The sequence below is a fragment of the Sinocyclocheilus grahami genome, unplaced genomic scaffold (genome assembly GCF_001515645.1).
Source record: "Sinocyclocheilus grahami isolate Dianchi unplaced genomic scaffold, SAMN03320097.WGS_v1.1 scaffold94.1, whole genome shotgun sequence".
NCBI lineage: Eukaryota > Metazoa > Chordata > Actinopteri > Cypriniformes > Cyprinidae > Sinocyclocheilus > Sinocyclocheilus grahami.
In genome coordinates this window covers 2415173-2429105 of record NW_015505273.1, presented here as the reverse complement: position 1 = coordinate 2429105, position 13933 = coordinate 2415173, and the positions used below count along the sequence as shown (strand labels likewise).

At 33.1% G+C, this 13933-nt stretch overlaps 1 protein-coding gene across 1 annotated transcript in view; it reads left to right on the top strand.

Annotated features, from left to right (window-relative positions):
• Positions 1-1650: 1650 nt before the first annotated feature.
• Positions 1651-13933, top strand: part of LOC107587635 (E3 ubiquitin-protein ligase Itchy-like) — a 30709-nt gene continuing 18426 nt past the window's right edge. Inside the window, exons 1-18 of the mRNA XM_016275483.1 lie at positions 1651-1829; positions 1998-2054; positions 2202-2343; positions 2963-3087; positions 5346-5477; positions 5611-5659; positions 6889-7046; positions 8519-8702; positions 8891-8986; positions 9866-10040; positions 10156-10225; positions 10367-10468; positions 11843-11928; positions 12028-12116; positions 12206-12365; positions 12447-12580; positions 12717-12857; positions 13406-13526. Of these exons, the coding sequence (XP_016130969.1) occupies positions 1781-1829; positions 1998-2054; positions 2202-2343; positions 2963-3087; positions 5346-5477; positions 5611-5659; positions 6889-7046; positions 8519-8702; positions 8891-8986; positions 9866-10040; positions 10156-10225; positions 10367-10468; positions 11843-11928; positions 12028-12116; positions 12206-12365; positions 12447-12580; positions 12717-12857; positions 13406-13526 (2070 nt within the window). The 5' untranslated portion in view covers positions 1651-1780. The remainder of the gene's footprint in view (positions 1830-1997; positions 2055-2201; positions 2344-2962; positions 3088-5345; positions 5478-5610; positions 5660-6888; positions 7047-8518; positions 8703-8890; positions 8987-9865; positions 10041-10155; positions 10226-10366; positions 10469-11842; positions 11929-12027; positions 12117-12205; positions 12366-12446; positions 12581-12716; positions 12858-13405; positions 13527-13933) is intronic.

Below are 13933 nucleotides of genomic sequence, written 5' to 3'. Positions count from 1 at the left end.
AAGTTAAAAATCAAGAGCAAATGTAGGATCAATATTTATTATTTTCATATTCTTTCTCTAGACTAAAAATTAATGTTATTCTGATAAATACAATATTAAAGTGTAATGATTTTTTTTTGCAGTTTTGAATGAGCTTTTATTTTTATATTTTCAGTTTTGTTTTATATTTTCAGCATTAATAATAATTATGTTTTGTGTTTTTGTCGTTTATATTTTTAATATTTTGTTTTAGCTTTATTTTTATTTTATTTTAGTAATTTTAGTATTTCAACTTATATTTAATGCAATATTTCTATTTGTTTTTAATATAATATTTATATTCTATAATATATTTATATTATGTTTTGTTTTGTCATTTATATTATTTTTATAAATAAACATCAAATTTTACATTTTTGGGTGAACTATCCCTTTAAGCCAGAAAAAACTAAAGATGGTTTATTGATAAACCCTGAAGCTCTGCTGCTGGTGTCTCCAGGGAGCTGATGGATGGATGTTAATCAGGCATCTTGAAAGAGTTTAGACCTTTTAACAGAATATTTCTCACAACAAACTGACTTATTTTCAAGTCATTCTGAATGAGAATTGAATGTAGTCTTCAAGTTGTACAGTATTGATGACTGTTATAGTGCTTTTACGTTCTTATTGGAGTACCCAACTCTCTTTGTGGGAAAGAACAAATAGGGCACTAAGGTGAAGTTTTGTTGAAATTGTGAGAAGAATTTATTTTCGTATCACTGAGATATTATTATAGTTTTTGTAAAAATGTTTAATCAGTTTTTATTTAATTTATTGTCCCTTTTCATTTTAATTTTAGTTTAAATATTAGTAATTTCGTCATGTTTTTGTGATTTATTTATATAGTTTATATACATTTTTCTTTCAGTTTTAGTGCATCACCTTAAAAAGCACGTTCTAACTGCTTTTGTATAGTTTTAATAATCAGTTTATTTGTAAGGAATACACTACAGTGATTTTCACATTTGATTACTATTTGTTTTTCTTATTTGAATGCTTCTGTTTAGATGTAAGATGAAAAAAGCAATGCATTATTTAATTTGTTTCTTTCTAATATTATATTTGTTCTACTGTTTATTTGCATCGTTGTTCTAATTTTTAATAAAAAAGGGGGGGAAATAGCTATATTTATTGTGATTATTAATATAGTAATTATTAATAAGAAAAGAAGTGGAGGAAAAGATGCAACGTTGCTCGGTGATTTTACTTTGGAACCTTCAGAAAACTTTAACTCAATTTTTTATTTTTTTATTTACTTTGCTGAATCGACTTCAAACGGGTGTAACAACGTAATTGTTTGGTTGATTCCAACAAATCATGCATCATTTTGAAGGTTTTTCTCATTTTGCCAGCAAAGGTCACATATAGGTCACATATAGTATATTTGTAGTTATGGAAAATATCAGCAGAGCAAGTACAAATCCTATTGTTTGTTGATGAAATGCCTGACTTGAAGAAGTAAAATGATTTACAACCAGCATTTCTTGTTGACATTTACAGTCTGTCCCAATCATAATTGATTATAAGCTCTGTTTGTTCTCTTTGGTTCATCAGTGGAATGCCATTGGGCTCTGTGTGTGTGTTTATCAGCACTTTCTCTCAGTAGACAGACTGATTCCTGTAGTGACTGAGAGCCCTGGAAGTCTCTTAGAATTACATCATCTGTAATCTACCAAGGATTACTCGAGACTTCTGTTGTGAGATTAGCTGTTACAGACGGAATGAGGATGTGCTTCTCACACCAGCACTGATCTGGGATCAGATGTGTCGATATGCATTGCATTTGGTGACAGATCAGCCAGTAAAAGCATGTAAGACAGTGGGTTTTGTTGGCTTAGTTAACATGACATTATATCCTTTTTTGCTCGTGAATGTTCCACCTTTTTCCACTATTTACTTCTATCTCAGCTCATGAGTTTTTGTGATGATGAGATTTAACAGAATTAATATTGATCTATATGCTTATTTGTGTGTTTTAGATTTGATCCACAACTGTTTTAATGGCTGCACAATGAAGGCCCAACTTCAGATAACAGGTGAGCTGATAATCTCTATTTTATGTTTTTGCATGTGTTGACTATTTTTGTTTGCACTCGTTGCAATGTAGCCCCAAGATTTTGTTGTCATGTCAACAGATTAATACTTTTAATAGATCTGTGATTATAGTTGTCGTCTTTTATCAGTTCTGTCCGCTAAGCTGCGGGACAATAAGAAGAATTGGTTTGGGCCCAGTCCTTATGTTGAGGTGTGTGTGGACGGCCAGTCCAAGAAGACGGAGAAGTGCACCAACACTCACAGTCCCAAATGGAAACAGTCTCTCACTGTGTAAGAATGAAATGCATACTAAAATAATTTTTTCATATGTATTTTACATTTTTACATATTTAAAAAACATTTTTGAGTTACAGAGCAAATGTAGGATCAATATTTATTATTTTCATATTCTTTCTCTAGACTAAAAATTAATGTTATTCTGATAAATACAATATTAAAGTGTAATGATTTTTTTTTGCAGTTTTGAATGAGCTTTTATTTTTATATTTTCAGTTTTGTTTTATATTTTCAGCATTAATAATAATTATGTTTTGTGTTTTTGTCGTTTATATTTTTAATATTTTGTTTTAGCTTTATTTTTATTTTATTTTAGTAATTTTAGTATTTCAACTTATATTTAATGCAATATTTCTATTTGTTTTTAATATAATATTTATATTCTATAATATATTTATATTATGTTTTGTTTTGTCATTTATATTATTTTTATAATATTTTTATAGCTTTTTTATTTTTTTTTAGTAATTTTAGTATTTCAACTTAAATTTGAGGCAAAATGTCACATTTTTTTATTACTGTTTTTTAATATTTAGATTTTATTTCAGCTTCATTTCAGTTACGTAAAATGGTCATTTTAACAACGCTGCTCTGTTGATCATATTCCGTGTAGGATCGTCACCCCTTTCAGCAAGTTAATTTTCCGGGTTTGGAGTCACCAGACACTTAAATCTGACATTTTGCTTGGCATGGCCGCTCTGGAGGTCAGCGAGACCTTAAAAGCCAACAATATGAAGAGTGAGTTGCACCAACACTCACAGTCCCAAATGGAAACAGTCTCTCACTGTGTAAGAATGAAATGCATACTAAAATAATTTTTTCGTATGTATTTTACATTTTTACATATTTAAAAAAATATTTTTGAGTTACAGAGCAAATGTAGGATCAATATTTATTATTTTCATATTCTTTCTCTAGACTAAAAATTAATGTTATTCTGATAAATACAATATTAAAGTGTAATGATTTTTTTTTGCAGTTTTGAATGAGCTTTTATTTTTATATTTTCAGTTTTGTTTTATATTTTCAGCATTAATAATAATTATGTTTTGTGTTTTTGTCGTTTATATTTTTAATATTTTGTTTTAGCTTTATTTTTATTTTATTTTAGTAATTTTAGTATTTCAACTTAAATTTGAGGCAAAATGTCACATTTTTTTATTACTGTTTTTTAATATTTAGATTTTATTTCAGCTTCATTTCAGTTACGTAAAATGGTCATTTTAACAACGCTGCTCTGTTGATCATATTCCGTGTAGGATCGTCACCCCTTTCAGCAAGTTAATTTTCCGGGTTTGGAGTCACCAGACACTTAAATCTGACATTTTGCTTGGCATGGCCGCTCTGGAGGTCAGCGAGACCTTAAAAGCCAACAATATGAAGAGTGAGTTTCCATATTCTCCACTTGTGTGAATCTCATTAATCAGAGTCAGGTCTCTATAGTGTGTGTTAGAGTGTTTTTGTGCTTTATTGCCTCTTTGTAATAGAGAAAGGCAGGTGAACTGACTCATAGTACCAAACAAAGAGTCTTTTCAGATACTTTGGCCACATGGGAATCATGTGACCATTCGCAGCTAATGTGAATTACAGAACTGCAGATTGAGTGAATACAACCTGAGGGCGTTGAGTAGCCCACAACCAGGTTACCATTTCCTTTTCCTGTGACCTGAAGTGTCACTGTGAGCTTGTTTACCCAGTGAAGCCAATTTAGATCAGCTTCTATGTCAAGTCACCTCTATTTATAACAATACAGATTATGTCAAAGCAACTGTACAGCATCAATTAGGAAAATAGTGTGTCAATAATGCAAGATGACAATAGTAAACACTCAATTTTCAGTTAAAGGCAGTTCATCATTTAATTCAGTGATCATCCAGCTCAGTTCAGTTTATATAGTGTCTGTGCAATCAAGTCGAGGATATGTGTCCCTGGAGCACAAAAGCAGTGTTGAGTCGCTGGGGTATATTTGTAGCAATAGCCAACAATACATTGTATGGGTCACAATTACAGATTTTTCTTTTTTGGCAAAAATCATTAGGATATTAAGTAAAGATCATGTTCCATGAAGATATTTTGTAAGTTTCCTACTGTAAATATATCAAAACTTAATTTTTGATTAGTAATATGCATTTAAAGGTGCATTGTAATATGCAACGTTAAAGGTGATTTTCTCAATATTTAGATTTTTTTGCACCCTCAGATTCCAGATTTTCAAATAGTTGTATCTCGGCCAAATATCGTCCTATCCTAACAAACCTTACATCAATGGAAAGCTTATTTATTGTATACATGTATACATCTTAATTTCAAAAAATGTATCCTTATCACTGGTTTTGTGGTCCAGGGTCACACATATGCTGTATATGACTATGAATATGCTTTAAAAGTTTACATTTATTTAATCAGCTTTATATTGCTATTCTTGTTAAAAACAAGCTCGCAAGCCATAATGATGTCTGATATGTGAGCAAATCATTCTTGTGAGTCAGTTTTTTCAATAAATCTTTTGAATCAATTCATAACTCAGTAATCTTCTTCAATGTTCTGAAACAAAATGATGTTCAAGAATTCATTGATCAATCAGAATGCTGCTTCTACAGGCTATTAATATGACTTATTTATTGTATACATGTATACATCTTAATTTCAAAAAATGTATCCTTATGACTGGTTTTGTGGTCCAGGGTCACACATATGCTGTATATGACTATGAATATGCTTTAAAAGTTTACATTTATTTAATCAGCTTTATATTGCTATTCTTGTTAAAAACAAGCTCGCAAGCCATAATGATGTCTGATATGTGAGCAAATCATTCTTGTGAGTCAGTTTTTTCAATAAATCTTTTGAATCAATTCATAACTCAGTAATCTTCTTCAATGTTCTGAAACAAAATGATGTTCAAGAATTCATTGATCAATCAGAATGCTGCTTCTACAGGCTATTAATATGAATTTTTCAGTTCTGTAAGCAGTGTTATGTTGTGTGTGTCTCAGTCTGTGAGGTGGTGCAGACGCTGCAGTTGAGTTCAGACCGAGAGCGCTCGGAGGTGGTTGGAGATCTCTCAGTGTGTCTGGATGGACTGCAGGTGGATCCCGAGACTTTTGCTTCTGAGGAACAAGAGCACAGTTGAGACCTTCTTTATCCCTACAAAACACACTCGGCTTGTTTTCAACAACAGCTGAGAGATCTCGATTCTTTGCTGTTTAAAATATAGACTTCCCACACGTGAAGTTGTGTAATGTTTCTCTTCTGTCACAGATGCTGTTGTAAATGGAGAATCCAAACTGAACGGGGATGTAGCAGGAAGGTAAAATAAAGATTACTATGCTTTACTGTGCTATTTCTGAAAGAATAGTACCACGTTATGTGCTTATAGCTTTTTTGCTTTTGTTTGAATTCTTGGTGAAATTAGTACTCCAGGGAAATATCTTGACTGCTCGCTCGGTGCACTAAGCGTTTTATGGCTCGTAATACACCATTTATTGATACATAAAAGTAGAGTGATTTTTTTTTTCTTCCTTCTGTGGTGTATCTTCTCTTGTATATTCTCATTGGTTTAAATAAGATGCATAGCTGAATTGTGGAATTTAAAATATATTTTTATTTCAGTTTAATTGTATTATTTCAACATATTTGTTGCCATATGTTAGAAGTTAAATTGTGGAATATAAAACATTTGTCATGCACATAAAACAGGAGTGAGCTAGATGTCAAAAAATATATTTCTATTCAGCTTAAATTTATTTTTATTTTCTGTTTAATTCTGTTAAATTAGTTTTAAATAAGATGCAAAAAATGATGGTCAGATTATTGAATGTTAGCAGATGAATTATGGAATATAAAACTATATTATGCACATAACACAGGAATGTTCTAGATGTTGAAAAATTATGTATTTTTTTTATATTTCTTTTGAGCTTTTATTTAATTTAATTTAATTTAATTTCATATTTAGTTTCAGTTATTTTAGTACTTATTTCAGTCAGCTGCCATTATTGAATATTAGCAGTTAAATTATGCAATATAAAACTTCTGTGCCATGCACATAAAACTAGAGTGTTCTAGATAATGACTGTTAAAAAGGTTATTTATTTTTAATATTTATATTTACTTTCAGTTATTTTGTATTTCAGTTTATTTCAGTTTTAATAACATGTATAACAAATTATGGCCAAATTATTGAACACATAAAACAGGAATATTTTAGATGTTAAAATACTCATTTTAAATATATATATATATATATATATATATATATATATATATATATATATATATATATATATATATATATATATATATATATTAATATTTGTATTTAGCAGTTGACTTATGCAATAAAGCTTATATGTCATGCAAATTCAACAGGAATGTTCCAGACTTTTTCAGACCAGCACATTTCCTTTATATTATGACTGATGCCTATTGATGTTAAACAGCTATTGTATAAGTTGAACCTGCTTTAAGTATCTGACTAAACCTCAGTCTTTGCACCTATTGAATGTTGACATTTGTGTCTGTTTGTTGTTGGTCTAGTCGAGATTCTTCCCCATCCAGTGCCATCGCTGATGAAGCGGTGCTGCCCAATGGTCATGCAGTGGGACGTCCGGGGTCTGCCTCTCCATCAGCAGGGGCTCTGAGACCACCCCACCCATCTCGACCCCAGCGGCCACATAAACCTACTTCCTCCACAGGTAGGGAACATTTTCAAAGGAGTCACATCCTGAATCTTAAAGGGATAGTTCACCCAAAAATGAAAATGTGATGTTTATCTGCTTAACCCCAGGGTATCCAAGATGTAGGTGACTTTGTCTCTTCAGTAGCACACAAACGAAGATTTTTAACTCAAACCGTTGCAGTCTGTCAGTCATATAATGGAAGTGAATGGAAATCACGGCTTTGAGAGTCAAAAAAAAACATACACAAGCAAAACCAAATTAAACCCTGCGGCTCGTGACGATACATTGATGTGTAAAGACACGAAATGATCGGTCTGTGCAAGAAACTGAACAGTATTTATAACGTTTTTTACCTCTGATTCACCGCAATGTCTGAACTGTCCTGAGCGCGTCCTCGACAGCCGGGGCGTGACGCATCTTCTTCTTCTTGCTTTACGGCAGATCGCAGACTTATAAGTGCATTACCGCCACCTATCTCTCAAATGGACCATTGACACACTATCTACAATCTCAATTAGGAGTGTCAGTGGTAAAAACGATATAAATACTGTTCAGTTTCTTGCACAGGCCGATCGTTTCGTGTCTTTACACATCAATGTATTGTCACGAGCCACAGGGTTTAATTTGGTTTTGTTTGTGTATGTTTTTTTGACTCTCAAAGCCGTGATTCCCATCCACTTACATTATATGACTGACAGACTGCAACGGTTTGAGTTAAAAATCTCCGTTTGTGTTCTACTGAAGAAACAAAGTCACCTACGTCTTGGATGCCCTGGGGGTAAGCAGATAAACATCACATTTAATTTTTTGGGTGAACTATCCCTTTAATAGCACTTTGTTTAGATTACGTGGCTCTAAGTTGAAGTTCCCTAGCTACAGTGGGTACGGAAAGTATTCAGACCCCCTTAAATTTTTCACTCTTTGTTATATTGCAGCCATTTGCTAAAATCATTTAAGTTAATTTTTTTTCCTCATTAATGTACACACAGAAGGAGTGGCTTCACAACAGCTCTGTGACTGTTCTTGAATGGCCAGCCAGAGCCCTGACTTAAACCCAATTGAGCATCTCTGGAGAGACCTAAAAATGGCTGTCCACCAACGTTTACCATCCAACCTGACCGAACTGGAGAGGATCTGCAAGGAGGAATGGCAGAGGATCCCCAAATCCAGGTGTGAAAAACTTGTTGCATCTTTCCCAAAAAGACTCATGGCTGTATTAGATCAAAAGGGTGCTTCTACTAAATACTGAGCAAAGGGTCTGAATACTTAGGACCATGTGATATTTCAGTTTTATTTTATTTTTATAAATCTGCAAAAATGTCAACAATTCTGTGTTTTTCTGTCAATATGGGGTGCTGTGTGTACATTGAGGAAAAAAATTAACTTAAATGATTTTAGCAAATGGCTGCAATATAACAAAGAGTGAAAAATGTAAGGGGGTCTGAATACTTTCCGTACCCACTGTATTCACTGCATTGTTTTTTTAGCGTCCTCTGCAGGCTCGACTCCCACTCACGGCAGCAGCGCTCCCAGCCCGGAAACATCTCCACGGGTGTGTGTGAACGGAGAAACCGAGAGTCAGGGGTCAGGCTCAGGGTCAAATCAGGCTCCCAGGGCCAGTCCAACGCCACCCAGAGCTTCACTGATCAGTAACGGCCTTCTTCCTCCTGGGTACGTCATACAATTACAGTGAATCTTCTAATTTACTAGCTATATGCCACATGGAGCCTTTAATAACAGCAGATGCTCCTGCTGCATGTCAGAATGAATGGATGAAAATAAAGTCATTTTATTATAATAAGCCTGTATGGATTTAGTCTGATATGTTTTCTTTTTCATTTATTGGTGTGTGTGTGTAGCTGGGAGCAGAGAGTGGATCAGAACGACCGCGTTTACTACGTGGATCACATTGAAAAAAGAACCACATGGGAAAGACCAGAACCACTTCCGCCAGGGTAACCATGCTGTTTCTCAGTTTTACAGATTTGTCACTTTGTTGCTAATAGATATTTAAATTGCATATCGATTACAAAGAGTGAGGCTAAAGTATACAAATTAAATAACCTAAATAAATGCTTTTATGTAAAACATAAGATGTCAGTTAAAGCTCACCTCTTTTAGTCATTATGCCACTTTACCTACTGAAATAAGACAAGTTCCCAAACATTCATTTTAATAGAGCATCTGATGACATAGCATTTAAACTGCCTTTCGATTAGTATATTTTAAGCCAGTTTAGTCATTGTATTTTTATTGACGATCTTTTAAATGTCATGCTTTTGATTGTTTTTATGCTTTCTAAAGATTTTCTTATTTTCTGACCTGTGACCTTAATTTTATGTATTTGAAAGATAATGTTATATTTAAATAATAATAATATTTATAATAAAATCAATAATAGTAAAAATTATAATAATAATAATTTTGTTTAAAATAATAATAATTATTGTTGTTTTTGTTATCAGCAATCATCATAAAAATTATAATTTTAAACAATAATATTAATATCAATGATACATTTATTACAATTTTTTTTTCTGACCTGTGACCTCTGGCCTTTTAGCTCAATTTTGTATGAAAAATAAATGCTAAAGAGTTATACTTATATTTAAATAAAAACATAATAATCATTTTTGTTGTTGTCATCATCAGAAATTATCATTGTTAATTTTTAAATAATAATAGTAATAATGATAAAATATTGTGTTATTGTTATGATTATTTAAAAATATGTTGTAAGTGTAAAAATTGCCAGTGAACAAAACCCAAGGTCAGATGTAAAAGTGTCCTTGATGAGCAGTTGTTTGGAGAACCTTGTGTGTGTTTTGTGGTAGCTGGGAGCGTCGTTTGGACCCGATGGGCCGTGTGTACTATGTGGATCATATAATCCGAACCACCACATGGCAAAGACCTACACTCGAGTCGGTCCGGAACTACGAGGAGTGGCAGAACCAGCGCAGTCAGCTGCAGGGAGCCATGCAGCGCTTCAACCAGAGATTCATCTATGGGGTGAGTAAATGCGTAAAAGAGAAAGTACAGTCTGCCGGTTAGACTCTTTTTCAAATGATTTGAAATGAAAGGACGTCAGGATTTCCTCTATAACCCGAGCTGCTCATCTCTTCAGCTGCAGGAACAGCTTGCGCCTACAGCTAATAAAGAGTTTGACCCTCTGGGTCCTCTGCCGCCGGGATGGGGTGAGTCACCGCTCTTTCATTTTTATGCGGCAGAAAGAGGAAATCACATTTTACCCTCGTAATAGAGCAGCTCGTGCTGCCTTAGTGTGTGTGTGTGTGTGTGTGTGTGTTAGTGAGTGTGTCTGTTTGTTTGGCACACAGAGAAACGGACTGACAGTAATAGGAGGATGTATTTTGTTCACCATCCTACAAGATCCACACAATGGGAAGACCCTCGAACACAAGGGTGCGACACGATCACAAGCCGACATTATAACTTTATTCATATTCTAGATTTCTTTTAGTTCATAGTTTTAATTATTTTTAATTTGTTAAGTTTAGTAATTTTATCAGTTTTTTTTATTATTATTATTATTTTTTTTCTGATTTAGTTTTAATTTATTTCCAGTTAGTAATTTTTTGTTGCTTGCCAAAGCAGCATTCTCATTTTTGTTCAGTTTTTCATCTAATATTTACAATTTATTTTATTTCTGCTTTAGTTAAAGCTGCAGTCCGTAACTTTTTTTGGTTAAAAATGATCCGAAATCAATATTTGAGCAAGTACATAACCAGCCAGTGTTCAAAACTATTGCCTTACTTTAGCACGATTCACTACGGTTAGCTTATAATAATGTTTTTAATTTGAGTGGTACGGGTAGGTTTTCGCGGGAAATTCGAGCATGGCACCGCGTCATTACATCACGTCTGTAAACATAAAGAAGTTGTCCCGGCTACTAGGCTATCGCACGTGAGGATCCTGCAGGTGGCCGATCGTTTATAGCCTTTTCTCACAGCAGCTGGAACAATTAAATTAAATATAATTTTGATGGCGGATTGTAATCCATAAAGGACTATGTTTATGAAACACATGTGAATGAAATTAAATTATATTTCAGTTATAAATGTGCTTCTGATTACAGATAGCCTGGGATTACAAAGATTTGTATTTTAAAGAAAACCAGTTCGAAGGGAGCATACTTTGCTTTTTGGGTTAAAAGAATTTCTTAATATGAAATTCGAAGAGTATGACAATTAGATTAGACTTTGCAGAAATTGAAATCTACACACTAATACACACTATACTCCTAGTCACCAATGCTGATGTTGTTAACATTAATCATTTGAGAATAAAGTATAACAATAATAATAATTTGTTTAGAGTCAGTGTTTACATTTTCATTGTTTGAAATTTTAATCAGCAAAACACAACAGAATGATTGAACAACAGAATAAATGTAGTCGTTTTAATGGTTGTTAATTCAACTTTTTGAGCTACTGTCAGTGAAGATTCATGTTTAAAAAATGTATTTTTAAATTCATGTTATAATTAATAAGCATAATAGTTAAGAATAAAAGTTTGATAAGTAATACACAATAATTAATACATATTATTATTATTATAATTAATTACTTATAATAATTATACCAAATTAATTCCAAATAATGCTAAAATTGTATTTAGGTGTGATGAAAAAGTGATTTTGTTTTGTCGGTATGCATTAGCAGTTGAAAAAATAAATGCATTTAATTGACTTTTTTAGAGATGAGTCCTTTAAAGAGTTCTGAAAAGGAATGGCTTATACAAATAGTACCAAAGCAAATATTTTCACATGTGATTTAATTTATAATAAAATATGTTTTTGATACCAAAGCAACTAGCAATTCCTCAGCACCTTAAGATCCACGTCAGTCGCAAAACACTGTTTGAGGACTCCTTTCAGCAGGTGAACGACACTTTTTGTACGTATTTGACTAGTTAATTTACTTGTGTCATTATGTGGCATGCATAAAGAAATGAAATGCTTGTGAATTGATTTGTTTAGATTATGAGTTGCCATCCTCAAGATCTGAGACGGAGACTGTGGATTATTTTCCCGGGGGAGGAGGGACTTGACTATGGAGGCGTGGCCAGGTATATTGCGTTATTTACAGGAAGTGATGACTTGAGTTGCTATATGCACACACACACACACACAAAATAATGTTGTGTTTCTGTCATAGGGAATGGTTCTTCCTGCTGTCTCACGAGGTCTTGAACCCCATGTACTGTCTGTTCGAGTACGCCGGCAAAGACAACTACTGCCTGCAGATTAACCCCGCCTCCTCCATCAACCCTGACCACCTCAAATACTTCAAGTTCATTGGCCGGTTCATCGCTATGGTACGACTGACCTCTGAAGTATCTTAGTTTGAAATGCATTGAAAGCTTCTGAATATTATTTGTACGTTCTCTCTCACACAGGCTCTGTTTCATGGGAAGTTCATAGACACGGGCTTCTCTTTGCCTTTTTATAAGCGCATCCTGAACAAACCTCTGGCTCTGAAAGACCTGGAGTCCATCGACCCAGAGTTTTACAACTCGCTCATCTGGATCAAGTGAGTGAGAAGGAGTTGAATGAGTTACAGAGATAATAGTGAGGGCTTGGGGGTTAAAATTGTGGTCATCCGGGATATGAATTACTAGGAAATTAAGAATCCCAATTGGTCCTAACTACAAAGTGTTTTTCTATAGGGATAATAATATAGAGGAATGTGGCTTGGAGATGTTTTTCTCGGTGGATAAGGACATTTTGGGAGAAGTCACCACACATGAACTCAAGCCTGATGGAGGAAACATTCAGGTGACAGAGGACAATAAAGAGGAGTATATCAGGTAAGAAATCTCATTTATACAGATTTATTACAGACAATATTTTTAATTTAGAAATATATATATTTTTAATTATATATATATATATATATATATATATATATATATATATATATATATATATATACAGTATATATATATATATTGAGTTGGTGTTTTTTTTTCAATAGTTCAAAAGAAGTCCAATAAAGTGCATCCTTCCATCATAAAAAGTGTCCCGCATGACTCCATATCAGTGTTTTATATTTCAAAATATTATATTAGATGTATCATATATATACAATATATAGTTATATGAATAATAATATAACTATTTTAAATATTATATAATTTTTTTTACATTTACAAAAAAGTTAGCTACTAGGACTGTAAAAATATCTTATGAAAATTCAATGCGAGTTCAAAGTATTGCTTATTTGTCTCTTGTGTTACATTTGTGTCTTCAGCATGTTTTTTTTTAAAAACAATTAGGAATTTTGTACCAAAATAAACAAATTTGCCATATTAGCCATAATGTCAGTGAGTGATTGTGAAATCAAACGTGTTTGCAGGTTGGTTGCTGAGTGGAGGTTGTCCAGAGGGGTCGAGGAACAGACTCAGGCGTTTCTCGAGGGCTTTAATGAGGTCTTGCCGCAGCAGTACCTGCAATACTTTGATGCCAAAGAGCTGGAGGTACAAACTACACTTCATAACATTCAAAGGCCTTTTCTGTACAAATGCATCTCTGAGCTCCAAATGTCACAAGACATTTTCAACTATATTTTGTGTCTGCTGTTAATATCAGGTGTAAATGAGGCCATAGACACGATGTGTTTTGTCTGCTCTGAACGTGTAATTGTGCTGTAGGTGATGCTGTGTGGGATGCAGGAGATCTATTTTTAATTATATATATATATATAATATATAAAATGTTGGGATCAGTATGATTTTTAATGTAATTGTAAAATAATTGTTATCTAATATAATATACTTTAAAATATAATTTATTTCTGTGATGCAGAGATGTATTTTCAGCATCATTACTCCAGTCTTCAGTGTCACATGATCCTTCAGAAATCCTTCTAATATGCTGATTTCCA